Raw genomic sequence first — 19,245 nt, 5'->3', positions numbered from 1 at the left:
CACTCTTTCAAGGAAGGGTGTTGGTGAGGAATGTCTTAATTCAATTTCATACATTCAGACCTAGAAAAATTCAGACTGGCAATACTTAAGGTTTGTACCAGCTAATGTGTTAAGGATAAGTCAGTCAAATAATACAGAAATGTTTAATAAAAAATAAAATTACAACTTGTTCTGTAAATAAAAATACTTAATTGCCAGTAAGGAACTGTGAGGTGGTTCTAGTATGCTGCTTGTTGACCAGCGAAAGTTGAATCACTTGGTTTATATAATTATCATGATCGTTGTGTCCACCGTATGTTAAAGCTGCATTTCAGAGATGAAAATGTCACACTGGATATAATTTCCAGTAAAATTATTGATCTAATTGCTTCTGACAGTCTAACCACCGTATTCAAGGTCTTTCAAGAAAATTTACTGTACTGAAAGCAATGCAACCAATTCAGTTGTGGATACCATAAGCAGAAAATTTACTGTGAAGATAATTATTTTCTGAAGCAACTGGTTTTAGAAGAACCCCTCCGAAGTCAGTGCTCCCAACTAAAAATAGCCTGCTGGTTACCTGCCTTATGTTATGCCATTTCCCCAAAAAAGCTACAGAAAGAATCACCCTTTTTTTTTACATGCAGACTGGTATTTACATGAAGAAATGTCCAAAATTTCTAAGTAGGTGCTAAACTATTATGCCTTTGCTTCTCCGCATCAGCAACATTCAATAGTGCTGATAGGATTTGGACAATGGCCCAGGTCTAGACTGCCTGACGTATAGGAGCTATGCTGTAGCAGCAACCTGGATATTATAGAATTATAAAACAATTCAGGCTGCAACGGACATCAGAAGGACTCTAGTCTGACGTTCTGCTCAAAGCAGGGTCAGCTATGCGGTCAGATGAGGTTTTTCAGGGCTTTAGGTCTTGAATACCTTCAAGGATGGAGAGTAAAAAATGACAAGTGTTCATGTGGTGCACAAGACTTACATTGCTAGGTTTTTCCACACTCATTCAGGGATGGTCTAAGATGCAGTGTACTCAAAGAGGTAAAATACAACAGCCTACTGTTGGAAATATCACTAAAGTCTGAACTAAGACAGAAGAAGGAAATTCTGTCAGATTGCCCACGCTCAAGAACAAGAAGGAGGGGAGGAAAGTGGTGAGACAGATTCTGTTTCTTGATGATTTTATTTCCATGTGTGATAGAAGACTGAGACACCCATCAATGACTAGCCAATAGCCTAGCAGTGAACATACACATTTGGTTTTGAGATACAAAATCCCAGGTCTAAATCAACAAAACAAGAACCTCCATGACTGTCTTCTACTTCTGCAATGAGTTTCCTAATCATGACTATAAGTTATCATAATGTGAGCAAGTCAGTCTCACTAATTTTTCAGAAAAAAAAATCAAATATTTGGTGTTGTATTGCTTCCAGGCCACAGATTTTAAACTTCAAAAACCCATGGAACTGAAAAAACACTTCCTTCCTGTAAATCTACTTGTTATCCAGAGAACCACTCAACCTACTTTAAAAATGTCAAAGTTTTTGTATCCTGGTGCAATTTAATTTCAGTATTAAATTCCCCAGTTTTATTGCTGATTCTGAGAGTTTTCCACATTCAAGAAGTTTCCATATTCCAGAAGTTACACCACTGCCTCTGATTTTTGGCTCAAAATTCCTATTTCCTGATTAGACTGCAAAGAGGAAAAACTGAACTTAATCTTAGCTCTCACAGTCCTTGAAAGAAAACTATCTTTAGGTCAGGCTCACAGGGAACTGCAGACCAAAGCACTATCCTTTCTACACCTACATTTATAGCAGGGCTAGATCCAGAGGGAATATTTACTGCAGCACTTAATAGGTTTATCAAAGGTAGGACTTTAGCTGCATAAGCTTCAAGAGCCTTCAGGGATGGGAAGATGATTGTTTTTACACTGATGGTCTTTGCCAGGGTGCTTATGACTGCTTTGCAGCTGCTTTGCATGGCCACAGTTGGTGTAAAACAGCCTTTGGCTACCTATGAATCAGTCCCCTAGTCTCAGCAAAGACTGAAGGATTTTGTTCAGTGTCCTTAAATGGGATGAGTATGTGTCAAACCATGTGAAGAAATCAGCTTTGAGTTAATTCAAGTGGCTTTTTGGGCAAGAAGGCACACAAACACTAAAGACAGTTTAAAATTATTGTTAGTTTTATTTTACTCTTCAGCTTGTATTACTCAGCTCTTTTTCTCTGTGTTTTCCATGTGCTTTACATAAAAAAGAAATCTTGTTAGACAGAGACTTTAGGTATTCTGAAGTGAGTATGAGTCAGCTTTGACTATAAAAAAGCCGTGGTAAGAAAGGCACAGAGCAGGGCAGGGTGAAAAAGCAATTATTTTATATATTTTTTTAGAAATACTTAAAAAATGAGAAAAAATGCCAGTTTCACATTCATTCATTTTTCTTCTGCAAGATGTGCTTTGTGATGTAGCAGAGAAACTACGTGACTGTCCCTTTAAAAGCCATCATACCAATCAGCAGGTTTAACTGTCAAGCAAGCTGATGTAGGGCTCTTTGAATTACTGAGTGAGGGATATTCTTCCTGCCAGGTCCTGTCCCCTGTAGGCACTGCAGAGAAGTATTATAGGGCAGTCCTTACCTTGGGAATTAGCCTGCAAGACCCCAATGCTGTCATCAAACTGCATAGATTTGATGTTGAGTGACGCCAAGATGCATTCCTTGTCCTGCAGCGAAGCATCATCAATATTATTCTGATTGGCTGACAGGATAACGCACATGTCGCAGAGGTTGATGTTGACAGCCCTTAAATCAGCCCGACTTAATGGTGTACCCTTTGGCACAGAGAAAAAAAGGGGGGGAGGGGGGCAGGAGAGGAAAAAAAGAAAAACAAATTAAGGATTGAGAAGGAGCTTTGGGAAATTATTTAACAAGTATCTTTTTTATGCTCTGACATTAAGCTGGTCTAACTATGTGCCAGGGAATAGGAGATGTGTGCTAATCTAAAGGGTAGTTGGTGCTGATGGCAGCATTTTAGTTCAGTCTCAATACTCAGTCAAGCTATTACTAACAAACAAGAAACAGGAATAATGCCAGCATTCTACATCTCATCGGTGACTTGAAATTGTCTTGATTTAAGTTGCTATCATGTGGCAACCTCTGGCTCTCTGAATATAACAAAGAGTGTGTTTTAAATGTCTGTTTATCTACCATCAAGTCACAATGGTCTTGGGCAAAAGAACAGCAACTTAAACAGGAAAGCATTATATGTCTACACATTTGAAATGCAATCAGGATAAAGCTATTTCTACCTGAAGCAACATACAATGCATGTTTTTGGTGCTTCTAGAAGGAAAACACACTGATCTTCAAAGTTGTGTGATTAAGCCTTTTGAAATAGAAATGAGACTTTATCTTAATGGGCATGACTTGTACAACATTCCCTGCTTCCACAATTTTCAGTCAGAGAATGCAATAATTAAAATGAAATGTTGTGGTAGTTTTATTCATTGTTAACACAACCGAGCCATGACACTCACCCCATTATGTTTTGTTTAAAAATAACACTTGTCTTTCACATCTAACAGTCCACATCTCTAGTTATGGAATATGAAGTCTATGTTACACAGGCTGCAAGGTCCCGGAAAAGAAAAATAATTTCTCATGGAAACTACATTGTGCTCCGCTACCTCACACGGTTTGGTACCCAAAGACCCTAATGATGACGAGGAAACTAAGGTGTCCCCTTGTCACACAGCAACTTTCATAAAAGTGAGTCAAGACCCTACTCTTCCATCTCCTGATCACTCATGGTGAACATCTCCTGAACTCCACTGAGAATATTCAATTCAAAAGTGAATTTAAAATACACAAAGTGAAGACAGAACTCAATTCTCATTCAGTGATTGCTACCTAGTTTCAGATACCAGCCTATTTCACATTACTTGCAGTAATTTGAGGCATGAAACCTTCTGGAAAACAGTATATATTGAACAGATACGATTTAGTTACAAAGTACTCAAAAGTTAGGGTATGATTATTCCTGCCACATTAATTCTGCCCTTTGTGTCTGCACGGTACACCAAGTGAAGCAGGATTCCTGTGGGGAAAAATAATATGCAATCATGTAATTAATTAAAGGCTTACTCCTAATGATTTTATACAAAGGGACAGAATTAAGGCTGCCTGAGGATATCTAAAATTGGCATTTGCCTACTTTTTAAGAGTTTACTCAGCAGCTTAAATCCCTCCTTGTATACAGAATTTAAATGAAATCTCCACTTTTTTTCTAAACCAGAACATTTTTATGTTCAGCTGTAGCTACATCCCCATCAGATATCAGCAGCATGTTTTACCTTGTGAACCAAAGCACAGAGAAGTAGGAAATGAATTTGAGTGTCCTCCATTAAACATACGATTCCTACCAGTATGATGTCAGAAACTTTAGCAGACTTTTAAATTAGTATAATTACTTCAGAATAATGCTGATATTTTTAACTTTATATGACCATTTTGAACCAGATAGGATGGGAAAAAAAAAAAAAAGACAAAATAGTAATGACATCTGTGTGGTCTTCAGCACCCTTGGCTACTGCTGAAGATACAATTCCTTTACATATTCGGTACTATTAAAGGTGCATTAACTAACTATTTAACTTGATATTAGTCCAAAACTAGTCTAAATTTGTGTGCAAACTGATTGGTGAATGGAAAGGTGGTGTACATTTCCTTAATGCCTCTTCAGAATTCAGAATCAAAACTTTACAAATACACATTATAATAATGGATAAACATTATATACTGGATAATTTGGAGGTAGTAGCTGGATTCCATTTTGCTCCACAGTTCAACATTATTGTTAATTTAATTCTGTTTCCTTAGTCTTAAGCCTTCACAGTGACTGAAATGAAAAGAGATTGTCAGGAAGAGGAGGATATTAACTGACCAAATCTGATATTGACACCATTTTTGTGACAGCAGAGAATCTTGTGACACCATCTGATCCAGTTTACAGAAAAAAGCCAAGGGCTATCACTAAAACTGCATTTACAGTAACAAAGACCTACAGCCTGAATTAATCAGAAAGTGAATGGCAGCCTTTCCATTCTGTTGCTATTTTCCCAATTATTCCGTTTAGGTTACATCCATCCTTGATTTATTTATTTTTAAGTGCTGAAATGTAATTATTAAAAACAGGTAAATTCATATTTTTTCATTCTGATAAAACATCTAAACTTACTTTACTCTCTAACATACAGAACATTCTCTTTCCTACTTATACCATGGGATCAATTCCCTTCTGCTTACATCTTTGTGGGTCATTTATAGCTATGACCACCTAAGATCACTAGCTTGGAGGGCTGCTTGTTTGTCCTGTAGCTCATGTCTCTGCACTTTGGGCACATGAGTGAATGATAATGATATGTAGGAGAAAAAGGACCTCTGAACTGTGGTTTTGCGGTTGTCCCTACTAAAATCAATAAGAGCTTTTAACTGATTTCAAGAGAGTCAGGGTTTTGGTGTACTTCCATACATGAGTACGGCAGGACTCAAACAAAATACCTTAGCAATGTTCTTTATAAAGCAGGCCAGCCTACAGGAAGCTTTTATGAATATAGATAGATATTACACAGATAGGGAAACAATAATTATTTTCAAAGCTTTTCTGGGTATAAATACATAAATAATGTTTTAAATAACTACTGTCATTCTGTCAGGGAAATCACAACATCAGAACTAGCTACATGTAGTGCACTACAGTGCATGTTCGATATATAACACAGCTAATACATTTGGTAGCAGCTGAAAGTCATCTGATGAGGATGATGAGGAACCGAACACTGCAGCAAATATCTTCTAATAAGGTCTCACAGGGCTCTGTTTTCATAGACACAGTAAAGGGAAAATCTAAGTCCTCAGGCCTATAAGTAGACAAAAGTAAAAAAGCCTAAGATCAAAGTCAATGTGAATCTGTCCAGTTGGTGTCCTAAATAACAAAGTATCAATAATATGGCTTTGGACTTACAGGCAAGATTGAAACCTTGGGGAAGTTATGCAGTGTCTCCCATTCCCTTCTCAGGTATTCAAGTGAACCCACAAATACAATGTGCTTGAGTTCATGGTAGTGAAAGTTGCTGGCTCGTAATGGCATCACTAAATTTCTTAATCCAATCAAAGCAGATTTAACATCCCCAAATATGCAAACGACTACATGCCCACTTAAAACTGTCATCGCTGCTTCACTTCGAGTCTAAAAAACAAAACAAAACAAAACAAAACAAAACAAAACAAAAAGACAAGGAAGAAATGAAACAAAGGGAAGCTTAAATCATATATTGAGTTTTAAACCAGGAAAAACACAACTGTCAATACTGTTCATGCACAAAGAAGTGGTTTGATAATAGCTGTTCATTATACCCTTATTTATCCTTCATTAATTGTGCTCACCATAAGAAAATTTGGTTCTTATTTCAAATCCTTCAGTGATTGGGAAGACATTGTACTAGACCAAATTCTGGTCCTGTATATGTTTCTACACATGTGGATTAAGTCTCTGGTTACAATCAAAGTACCATGGATTTAGCTAAGAACAGAATTTGACCTACTATGCACTAGGCAGTAGAGGGATTATAGAAAAGATACGCAAACCCACACCTTAGCTGATGAATCACCAGTGGGTTTTTTTCAGGACCAATCTGAAAAGGAAAATGTGAGTGCCCAATGGTTTTAGTAAGATTTTGTGATATTACACATATCTTATGAACTGAGTACCATGTTCTCTTACAGTCGTAAGTTTTTATTTTAGGACAAGCTGCTGCTCTCCTGAGAAGCAATCAAAGAATGCTCTACACTGCTCTGCTTTACAATAGATACCACCATACTCCACAGAGCTTCTCTCAGTAGGAAAAAAGTAGAAACTAGTATGTAAGATCGTGACTAATACTAACTTTTCAGGCCCACTGGACTTCCTGAGTTCTTGAATAGATTGAAGGAAAAATGTTTCCTGGAGAACACTTGAATGATGTTCAGAATTATCTTCTTGTCTCAGTGACAAGAAAAAAATTTTTGCACTAACTTCATCAGTGGTAATGTCAGTTGAGCAGGCAACTCTAACACCAAGATGATTAAATAAAGTCATTAGGAAAAAATGACCTTCATTTCTGGAGCCAGTCGTAGCTTTATTGCACTCCATCAAGTAGCTGAAGCTCCAGTGATATCATATTGCCAAAAAGTTGCACAGTCAGTACCATGAAATAGAAATACTGACAACGAATAAAACTAAGACAAGGGTGAACTGCAAAATTTTCCCCTCACTTATCTGTACTGTATGTCTTTTTTCTGAACTATGGAAGCATGATAATGTACAATACAGGTTGGGAATATGCAGCAGAGGTGCTCGCTATGTAAGAAGCATGGAAACTGTGATTAGAAGTTTTCCCATCAGTACACTGATTTTCATACAAGTCTACCAAGAGAGTGGTCTCAGCCCCTCAAACAGCAGAACACAAGTGAATGCTCAAGTAAGGCATGTAAGCTGTCCCATGACTCTGCCTACAGGTCTGAAATACTCAGACTTTACAAGACAGAGTCCAAGTCAAAAGAAACTACATTAAAAAAATGTCACTCTGTAGTCCTTGACCAGTCCAGTATGGAGCCACGCACATTTGACTGTATGTCAAAAAAAATTCTTACTCCCCGATACTGGTGGAAACTTGCAGAGCCAAAACAGACATTGGTCAGAAAAATGAATTATTTTCTGATTGAGGCATCACCACATACCAATTAGAAGACAACGTGGGAAATCCCATCATCCTCAAATTATGTACTAATTTGTACTTGTGTGGTCCCTAAGGACAGCGTTAAATTTGTATGGATATGAATGGAGACAGAAATTGTGTTTTTGTAGGGAAGCATTTTGCTGTCAGTGGTGATTGGTGATGATGTATGAAGCAAAAAGAACCTGGCCAGACTTATAGATTCACAGCCTATTAGGGGGAAAAACTAACATGGCATCACCAAGAGATGATAAATGAGGCACTCCACAGTGCCATTTTTGGAGAAACACTTTTCGAAGTGGAACAACATGTGAAGGTTGTCTGCTAAAATGCATTTAGAACACGAACGCAGATCTCCACCTCTGTCTATTACAAAGTATGGCAGGGCTGCCCCTTCTTGCCTGCTGAATACATATAAATGCATACTATTGAAAGTTGCTCAGTCAAACTCTGTCTCACAGCTCAGTCTCTAGAATTTGGAATTGACTTTCTTGACTGTTTAAACACCGATACTGCAATTCCAGGCTATGTTATGGTTATTACAGAAACCCCTGAGGAGATGTGGAGACAAGCTTTTAATCCCTGATTATTAGAATAAACCAGGGCTGTCACCATCACTGGCAACATCACGCCACAGTGCAGGAAAATCTAAGTGAGCAGGCTTAGGAAAAGCTTTATGAAGTGCGACAAAGTGAAGATCCACCAGGGAGGTCATTTCAAGTATCATCAGTTTTGCGTATGAGATCTAGAGTTAGATACTTGTTACTCTTAGGTATGAGTACATGAACACAAGTGGCACAAACTTTCACCGAGCAAAATAGACTGTGATAGGTTTTCTAATTCTTTTTAATAACTTGAGTCAGTTTGACGGTTTCCCCAGTTAAACAAATGAAACAAACAGACTAGGCTCACTGTACATGCTAGAAAGGCAGAGTAGTAGTACTACTTACTCTGCCCTATTTGGGCATCTTGAAATGTTGGAAATTGAGAGAGAAGTTCTAAGAGAGCAAAATTCACATAAATAAATAACAGATAATGCAAAGCAACACTTGCCTGTATTAGAATAATTACTGCCTTGTTTAAGAAGATAAATGGTGTATCTAAACATTTAAATATTTCCAATCTTAATTCTCTAAAGATTTAAACTCAATATGCAAATTTCAGCTTATGAAAAAGTAATTATCTATTTTGGACTGATTTTTATTGTTGCACTTGGCATACAGATTTGTATAATCATCATTCTTTAACCAAAATTCTAGCTTTGATTTCACCATGCTGTTTCCAATTTCAATACACTGCATTTAATGATAGCAGAGATTAATTTATTAATCCATTAGACATCAGTTCTATGGTTCAAATAACCTCTCTTCAAACACAACTTATCATCAATACCTACCAAAATGACCTTTTCAATGTCCTTGGCTGGACACCAATGAAACATCCCCGTAGAGTCATATTTTTTCACATTGGCATCCATATTGTCAATCTGCTCGTTGCCAGGAATTAACAAGGGGTCATGCCTGGGGAAAAACAAGTTGAGGACAACATGAGTGGAAAATATTATGAATTATGGATGGAAAGATATCCCAAGAGCTGTGTACAAAGACGGATAAAAGTGAAAAAATGAAATGTATTTACACTTTAACATGCTTTCAATGTGGGCACTTTTAAACAAAAGCTGAAAAGAACAAAAAGTTAGGTTTTAAATTTTGTGTGCAGTTTAGGAGATTTTCAACACTCTGTCCACATCAATAACCATATAATTTTAAACAGGGATTTCTGATACCATGACATTCATAAAAATTGTTTTCTTTCCAGTCCCACCCCTCCAAAATAAATATCGGAGCTGTCATTATTAGCATCTGCAATGAAGTAGAAGGGATAGGAACAGAGCCCCATGCTGACTGACTGGCATAATATGGAAAGCCAATTACTTGCTTTTACCACATACAACTTCTGACGTGATGCTCTTCACAGTAAAAGCTTTAACAGGCTGCACTTTAAATATTTTAGCAATTTGCCCAGTCATATTTTGCTTTCCCAAACTGAAGCCCTTTAAAGATTCAACAGTATGTCATTTTAGAGAAGACTGACTAACAAATGCCCACATCTGGAATACATGATTTTAATACCAAACAACATTGTCCATTTTCTCTGTCAACTCTACATGTGATAACCTTCTAAGTGTTTTTGCGGCCAGATTTTAAAGTGTAAGCTTTCTCAAAGCATAAGCAAATTAAATACATTTTTATAAACTTGCTCTCCAGAAATACAGTTACATCTAAACACAGATACATACAGTTCTTTAACTTATATGCTAAAATCAAACATTAAGCTAGGGACTGAGTGACTCCAATGCACTCAGATGATAGTGAGAACCCCTAAGTGATTGTACTATACAACAGCACTAGAAGGGGGACCATGTTTACAAGGCACAGTGTAAACTGACCCTAAAATCTTAAATTCAAGGAGGGAACAGAGCTTTGTTGGGCAAAACTACAGTCTTAATGTTTTTGTCATGAATGCTTGAAATTTCCTTATACAAACTGTAACATTTCAAAGAGAAAATATTTGCAATGTAGGAATATGCTAAATACTCCAAGACAGGTAGCCAAATTTTAAAGCAGCTTGCCTTTTGTAGCCTGTTAAAGAAATGTCCATGCTGGCTGAACTCTCAAAGTTGGGAAGTTTCCTGGTTTCAAAGTATATGAGCCAGCAGACTGTGGTAAGAGCCTCTCTTCTGCATTGTCTACTAAAGCAGACTTTGAACACTCTGTATGATATAGGTTAATTTACCCTGAATATAGTACGATAAATTACCATCTTAAAGCAGTTATGCTTGCATGCCTAAGGAAGTTATAATCTGTAATTCTGTTGGGGTGATTAATTTGTGTAATTTTATAGCCACTGATTATATATCAATTGAAATAACGGGAAAATTCTCTTGTATTTCACTCAAACAGGGTCAACTCCATAGAAAGTGGCTTAAAATAACTTGAGAAACTATTAATACAATGTTCCATTTAAACAAAAATCTTTTGATCCTTTAAGAAAAAACAATGCACTACACGGCAAAGGCATAAACTGGACTAATCTAGAAAAAGAAACACTGTTTTCAAAGTTTTTTCCACTCACTCAACAGAGAGACAGTTCAGTGCATTTCACTATCGACCCACTGGCATCAGAGGAGCCTCTAGAGGACTACCTGGAGTCTCTGACCCTACTCCAGGTTTAGCAATGAAAGCCCTTGTATAAGGGTGCTCCCTCTTTTGTGGGAAGCAGAGGTGAATTTTTGGTGCAAAAGCTGTACCAAAGGGTTTTGGTTTCAAATTCTAGAAAAATATCTAGAATCTGCATTCTCTCACTTTATTTGTCAGTGAGCTGCAGCCACGGCAGTTTTGGCTGAGAGTAAACTGCGATGTTCATAGGGCATGCCTTGCTGCTCATAGTTGCATGTGGTACAGTAACGTCTGCAAGCATGGATACAATTCCATTTGAAGGTTGTACTAATGTTCAGACAACATTTAGCGGTACTCTGTCTTAGCCATTTTTTCTGACGGAATGTGTTAGCTATGTGTTTCCAAAAAAAGAAAGCTTGCCAAAAGGTTAGGAATCCTCAGAAGCTTCCACTGAGAAAAGTTTTTCTTGCTGTTTTGTTTTTTTTCCCCTAAACTTTCACAAAACATTTCTCCACCAGCCTTTCACTGCACAGCACTGAAACAAAAGCAAAGGTTGCTGATCAAATCTCCTTCTTCTTTCAGAAATTAGATGCGCATAGTAAAGAATTTTCCCTTTCCCTTCATCAGAGAAGGTATAATAAATCAATTCGTAAAAAATGCCACAATCTAATTTTCTAATCTATACATACACTTATTTGCAATATGATAAACAGGATCCTCTGCTTCACTGTTTAGAGTATAGCAAGTGGGAGCCTTAAAAGATGCAAACAAGATGGGTCACCCAACAAGAAAGTATGCTAATAAATACCACTGTACTACTTTTCCTCTAGCAGAATGGAGTATTGCCTGAGAAGGAAACCATGAGAAGATCAGCCATGCTTTGTGCTTCAGAATCTGTGGTTTTTGACATATAAGTGTGTTTATCAAATTTAAATCTGGGCTAAGCTTTAATCAATGATTTTTCATTCCCAGTAAAGTGATCCCTGGAGATGTCTATAGAGGTTGAAAACTGTTCACTACTAAGGTCCAACTTGGGTTTTGGATGTTAGAAGAGACACCGGCTTATGTATTTAAAAACTGATTTGATCTTTGGACTTTTTTTTTTTTAATGGTGATTTTATGAAGTAATACAGTAATAAAATAGTATTACTACTTTGGACATACATGCTCTTGTTAATCTGATGATCTAAGCCTGTTTTGCAAATACTAAAAATTAATTAAGACAGACATACAGAGGCCAAGGCTGTCAAATCTGCCTAAGGGGTCTGAACACCCTGTTCCCATTAAAATTCATACTATTGTCCTTACAGACAAATCATGGACTGAATGTTTCTAGAGCCTCTCTGCCTCCCTCACCCTTGAAGATGGCCCTGTCAAGCCATGCTTGAGTCACATTGGCAGGTTACTCTGGAAATGCTTGTATTAGTGCTGCAGGTATTATGCTCTCCAGGGTTATGAAGTCATCTGCTTGAAAAATTCAAATTATAGGAAGAAAAACACCTTGCACCAATTAAAGTCCATAGTGTTTTAATTGAGATGTTGGCTTTTATGGCTTGCAATGACCAAAGCATTTGGTCATTCCAGCTAGGAAAAGGCAGGTGTATATCTATATGTATATCTATATAGGCACGTACAGCATGTTTGGGAGAAAAGAGTGAAAGTTAAATTTCCCTTATCCATAACCCAGCTTAAAAATAGCTTCTCTGATTCTTACAGCAGATATTATATACGCATGACTTACAATGAAGAGCAAAATACCATCTTTTCAAGGTTTTGAAGAGCATATAATGCCACTTATGATCAATTAAACTTGAAAACGATGCTAAATGCCAAGCTACAGCAGCAACCCCAAAAAGCCTGTCTGGAAGACAACAGCCTAAAGCAAAACCATAAATCCCACTTCCAGCAAACCTATTACAAGGAAGTCAACATTACATTTTAAAGAGCACTGCTTTTTACTTGTAGTTTTTGAGTCTGGAACTTGTGAGTCATGACTTGGGATGGACAGAAATGAAAAGATTATTCAGGGCCAAATGGTTGCCTCATTAAATTATTATTGTTTAGCACATCCTTGGATTCTGTCACCTTTGCATTAACACTCTTGCTATCACTCATATCCAATTGGGCATAAGAGCAACATACCCTCATTGATCTGCAGTGGAACTGCTCCAGATGTTGAGCACTGGGAACAAGAACACTGTATGACTAGTAGAGACCCTAGCATTGCTTGCAAATAAACTGTAATGTGTTAGTCCTTCCATATCAGTAAAACAATTTCATGGCTAGTTTTTATTCTGCCCTACAATACAATTCTCCTTCTACAAAATCAATGGCAAAACACCCCTGGCAACACCAGAACTCCTCTTTAACCTGTGTTTGTTAAAGCCTGCAACTACACCTTTCTCGGGTAGATATATCAGGAGTTTGCCCACAAAAAGGTGTTCAGCAGCCTCCTGCTCAAGATTCAGGGTCTTGAAACTCACCTTGTGTGGCGGCCAGGAATTTTAAGTTTTCCTACCTGACTTTGTATGTGTCTGATACATGTGTTTGTGAGTGTACGTACACACATACTTAATTTTAGGAGGAAGGAGTGGGTTTGCTGAAGGTAAGATAGGAACTGAAGACACACCAGAGAATGTCTCATGCCTTTGAAATTTCTCCTACAACTACCCTAACAAATTGTGGCAATTAACATGCTGTTAGTGTTAGATGTATGCAGCCAGTGCAGGTGCTAATAATTGAAAAAGCATTTAGAGCTTTTACACCCTGGCTGAATATTTCATGACGTGCTGCATGTTTCACTATTTACTCAGTGGGCCTCTGTCACTTCAATCTTCTCTGACTGCTTTGACTGGTGCTATAAAGCTCAACCAAGATAGAGTGACAGCTTGTCACAGGTAAACTCCACTGACTCCAGCAGCTCGCTGGGACTAGCTGTGAAGGTTGTCACGACATTCTGATGGAATGCAGCAAATGTTTTGTGACTAATACACCCAACATTTGTCGGCTACCATTAGCCATTCCCTGTAACCCTCTGCAGTCTGTGTGGATGGCATTAAGCTGTAATGAGAATTTGTTGCCTATGTGTGTTACACTAATAACACTCTCTTACTGATCTTTCCTTTCACAGGTTAATCAGCAATGAAATTTGTAATGAATCAGTGCCCACATGCATGGGGCCTTAGAGAATAAAACCCAGTGCGGTAAGACAAAGAAAACCTGCAGTTTACTGTTAAATGCTTTCATTGCCATATTCAGAAGCTATCCTAATGTTAGTTACAATCTCACATTGTCTGACTTTTTCCCTAAACCTGTGAAGAAGAATATATCTAATACAGTGGTGTGTACCTAGTGCCCTCCACAAGCTCATGAGCTGAATTACAGTGTTAAGAATACTAACAATTCTCCTTCCTTCGCTCTTGCGAAGGTATTTTACCCTCAGAAGCCTTACTGAAGAGTTCACATTAATTTATCAAGACTACTAAGGACACTGATACAGAGCTGTTTACTGTAAGAATCTTGCTCATTAAACATCTTGATACCTCAGGACATGCTCACAATATGCTTCTGAAGTATGAAAATGTTCACCTCCAGACTTCCCATCACTTTTTGGTTCCTATAAGAAAGCTCACAGTTCCAGTTCATGGAAGGCCCGCAGTACAGTGGCAGGGGCAATACAAATTCATCCTGAGAGGCACTAGCAGAAATGTGTGTGTACATTTGAGTGCATGCAGCTGGGTGGGCGGATGAGGGGATAAATGCGCACAGTCACTGTTCATATACTTAGAATATCATATTCAACTTCAAGAAAAAAGACAAGAGGTTTCCCCTTCAACTTCAGATAAATAATTTCATTAGGTTTCCAGAAACGTATGCCAAAAAGCTCACTTTTTTCCATGTCACTTAGCTGGGTCTTGACAGTCTCTGAGCAAGTTTTATGGTTTGATTGGGAATCATTTATATCCTTGATCAAGAAAAATCCTCAGGCTTACGAAATTCTCCTTGGCAACGTACTGAAAACCCAGCGTCCTCTGATGCCTCTGATTCTTATGTGATCAGGGACACTAATGATAATGACCCTTTGCTGAGTATGCTACTTGTCTAGAGGCCTATGTCAACTACACCACTACATTTGGAGTGGACAGGGACAAACTATTTGTTTGCTCTTCAGACCCCTTGGGCCCTGTCATATGCTATTTGTTCTTGCATTAAGAGGTAGTTTGACTCAGCTGGGATGACATTTCCTTCAAGTCAGTGTATTCCACTCATGCAGTAGTAGCTACCAAAGCATTAAGTATGGACTTGAGTCCCTGCAACAATCCTTTTAAGTGGCTTTTTTTGATTCATATCCAGGGCTTTTCACATTTTCACTGGTCATTCTGGAATCCAAAATGACACTTTTTAAAAAAAAACTAGCTTTGCTATTTTGATATTTGGGCAACAAAGGCTCCTCATATTTAATGGCTATTCATCACTAATATGCATCAGAACCTGTGACTGCAAGATGATGAACAGGTGACGTGATAGCACTGCATGACAACAGAAGCATCAAATGGTTCTACTTTTCTTGTCCATCTCATGAAAGAGACCTGATGTGCGATCACTCTACTACTCACAGCTTTCCTTCCTTCCTTTTCCTTCCAGTTTCTTTTTTAATCTTACTTTTTATTGTCCCTGTGTTCACATCTCCACAGGAGAAGTATCCATTTTTTCCTGTTAGAGTTTAAGTGATTTTTAAATAATGTCCATGTTCTTGCGGGTTTAATGGGACAGACTTCTGTTGATGTAAACCACATAGAAATAACCACAATATTGCAGAGTATTTTTCTAGTTAATTCGCATTTGTAGCTATAGTTTGAACTTGAAGGATTTGCTTCTGATTGATTAGATTCTTCAGTATGATTCTGCGCATGTCATTTGACGTGATGCAGGATTGAGTTAGAACAGTGACTTTCTAAATGTTAATCTAGACCTCTTGTGATGTATGTAAAGAACATTTGTATGCCTACCATCTATTTATTTCAGTTAGTAATTTACTGGCATTTAGAGACAATGACATCAAAAAGATGACGTTGAAAAGATGTCTTCAATCTATCTATCCAAATCTTATTTGGTAACACAGCTTTCTAACTATGTGTGAGTAAATCTCAAAAATTCCCACTTTCTGACCAGGTCCAAGTAAGCACCCGTCAGACCTCTTGTCATGATGTCCCAGGGAATCCCAATGATATAGCTTCTGTCCTCTGTTCTACTCCAGTGACAGCAGAAGTCATAAAGTTTTATCTCATGGCATAATATCCTCTTCCCTGATTTGCCCCAGACACTGTGGAAATCTAAAATCTACACAGCATTTTCAACATTATCTTAACTGTAGAGATGCTCAGAAAGTGTTCTAAAGTCACAGCTCTGACTACAATTTATAAATGAACTTTTCACATATTCCTCCTTTACATGCTCCAGACTTCTTGTCCTCCAGGCCCCCTCTAGATCCAGGACCACAGCTGAGGAAAAGTCTGCAAAGTAGCCAGCTGTTTCTGTGGGAGAGACACGCATGAAGCTGGCTTTGAAAAAGGAGCCTTTAAAGTAAATTTAGGAAAAAAATATTGCAAAGATAATTATCATCTACAGACGTGACAGTGCTTTAGCTGATTTACCTCTTCTGTACTTTTAGTTGACATACACTAACGACTTCTGGGCAGGAAAGCAAGTACCTGTCACTTGAGGTAATTTATGAGGATACAAAGTAGAAGATAATACAGACCACCTTTGTTTATTGGAAAGGAGAAAAGCATTTGGCCACTACACACAAAGCTTAACAGTGTTCTCTTCTGATTCAATCAACTTGCTCCTATTTAGCACCTTGAACCAAAGTTAAGCCAGTGCAGATAAAGTGTAAGACAAAGAGACAGTTGGGTCTGGGGAAAGGCTGAGGCTGCCAACACAAGGCTGGTGAATAAATTTAGCAGCAAGGGAGAAGAGGAAGAAAACAATGTCTAGATTTGGAAGCCTGGCAAGTTCTCCACTCGCTGCTTGACCTGTGTTTAGCAATTCTGATGTGCTACTGAGCAGACAGCTCAGGCTCAGGACGACTACTCTCCCTCAGTCCCTCTTCAGCAGGCAATGAAAGCAGACTCCACTTTGAAAATCTTCCCCCATCATGCAAACTGACACAGGCATGCTTTTCAAAAACCCACAGCCAATCTGTTGATCATTACTTATTTACAAAGGCCTTCGGGCAGAAAGTCCTGTAAAAACCATACTTGATACGGTATACACTAGCTTTTTCTGCTTGTGGAAAAAAGTACCCCTAAGGCTACCTCAAACCATCACTTTCTATTGCACATAAAATGTACCATGTAACCCTAAAGTATTTAATATATATGGTATAATATATCTACAGGAAAGGCATTTGTGTAGAAGTATGTTACCCTGTATTTGGTAATTTGATGTTTTGCTGAAGGCTATGACTTGAAAAAGCCTGCACCTAGTACAGAGGACCTGTCATCTCAGTACCCAAGAGCCAACAGAATAAAGAAGTACCCTTAAGCAGCAAAACTTTGACACAGCTTTGAAGCATATGAAAACAGTATAACTCCCCAGAATTATTATTACTCAAGATCAAAGAAATGAGGCATATTTTACATAGCAAACAGGGACAGTGTGCTCAGCTCCAAATGTTTCAGCTCTTTCTCTCTCTCTCTCTCTTTCTTTTTATTTCTACTTTCCCCAAATAGGATTGGGGGGGAGTGGAATCTCCCACATGTTTAAAACTTTAGGTGGTTAAAACTATTAGCACCAGATAAGAAGCCTGTCCAAAGGTAAGTAAACTGAAAATTATGCTAGCATGACAACTGGCACCAAAAAAATCAGAAGCTTGCCCGTATGTTCATTTTATTCTTCCTCATAAACTGTAAACAAGAATGTAAATCAGTGTCATATGGGCAAGGCTGAGCTAACAGGAAGGCAGAGAACTTTTAATGATACATTTAACAGAAAGAGATGGTCAATAGCAAAAGAAAAAAAGACACAGCTGGGTGCATTTTCCTCTGTGAATCAATCTCACTTTTGGTTCTGTAGTCTAAACAGAGATGAAGACGACTTCTAGAAGTTATGTCCTTGAATATGCCCTATATTGCAGTAACAACAAACAAATATGGATGCTTCTGTAACTGGCCAAAGAAAATTTTCAGTCTACTGACTGAGATACAAAGAGGAATATTACCTAGCTATATCCAGGATTGTTAAAGGAACAAAATCATTGCCAACAATAAAAGTAATAAGTGATTTTATATATTCATGCTATTTTTTTTCACTTAACCTCTATGACTGCAGTGCAGTTACTGTTATACATACACCCAAAATGCATGAATGTGTCTGTTTATATATGTAAATAAGTTTACACTTTTCTGTATATATATGCAGTGGAAAATCTCTCCTATGATATTTAGTTCTGGATACAATTATAGACTGAGGTTCCAGCCTGGCTGCTTTAGGTATGCAAAACCAAGGCAGGAGCAGCTCCCTTGTAGAAAACTCTATATCTGCTATCTGACTGACTGGAGCAGGCAAAAGGTGAAGCACAGTGAGACAGAATGCAAATGCCATAGTATTTTAACTGATTATGATTGCTTGTTGCCGTTCTAGTTTTAACAAATCTCTTAGAGGTAATTTGTCCTATGGAGGAAAATGATACAGTTATACAAAGGTGTACCAGTGTAAAATAATGTACACATAGCAACAGGGGAAATATATCAGTAACAAGATGATGTTTTCATCACCCACTTTTAGAGTATATACTACCCTTTAAAAAAATCCCTGTATTTCATAATTAATGTGCTTTTAGCCCGAGTAAAACTGCATTAGTTTTGAACTTTGCTTTGGCAACTACATAGATTATTAGACTTTTTTATCAGTCTAAATCAATTAACAGAAATTTGATTTCAATCGACAGGATAAAAGGAAGGTAATATTCAGGTTCATTTTTGATTGTGATGATACATCGCACATATGGCCTTAAGTACAGAAAACAGTACTCAGAGGGAATCCAACAAAAAGAGAATTGCCTGAGGCAAACTAACCACATGAGTTCCCCTGATTGGTTAGTGCTATCATTAGTGCCAGTGCTGTTTAAGAACTACACACGGACAGGACAGGGTGACAGCTAAGACTTTAAAGCCTATGTATTTTTCAAACAGCTTTTCAAACTGTTTTTCATGACAGAATTTTTTTCAGCTCTATCATTAACTGCTGACAAGCTGACAGAATAAATACTTCAGCCTTTCAGAAACCATCTAACAATCTTT

The 19,245-nt window shown here is 37.8% G+C and overlaps 1 protein-coding gene across 1 annotated transcript in view; it reads right to left on the bottom strand.

Annotated features, from left to right (window-relative positions):
* Positions 1-2,629: 2,629 nt before the first annotated feature.
* Positions 2,630-19,245, bottom strand: part of KCNMA1 (potassium large conductance calcium-activated channel, subfamily M, alpha member 1) — a gene marked incomplete at both ends in the record, with an annotated part of 119,421 nt that continues 102,805 nt past the window's right edge. Inside the window, 3 exons of the mRNA XM_010082111.1 lie at positions 2,630-2,822; positions 6,014-6,238; positions 9,160-9,283. Coding sequence (XP_010080413.1) covers positions 2,630-2,822; positions 6,014-6,238; positions 9,160-9,283 — 542 coding nt within the window. The remainder of the gene's footprint in view (positions 2,823-6,013; positions 6,239-9,159; positions 9,284-19,245) is intronic.

This window comes from Pterocles gutturalis, unplaced genomic scaffold, assembly GCF_000699245.1.
Source record: "Pterocles gutturalis isolate BGI_N339 unplaced genomic scaffold, ASM69924v1 scaffold14544, whole genome shotgun sequence".
NCBI classification, from domain to species: domain Eukaryota; kingdom Metazoa; phylum Chordata; class Aves; order Pterocliformes; family Pteroclidae; genus Pterocles; species Pterocles gutturalis.
The sequence above is the reverse complement of the archived record's forward strand: the minus strand, read 5'-3'. Positions and strand labels throughout refer to the sequence as shown.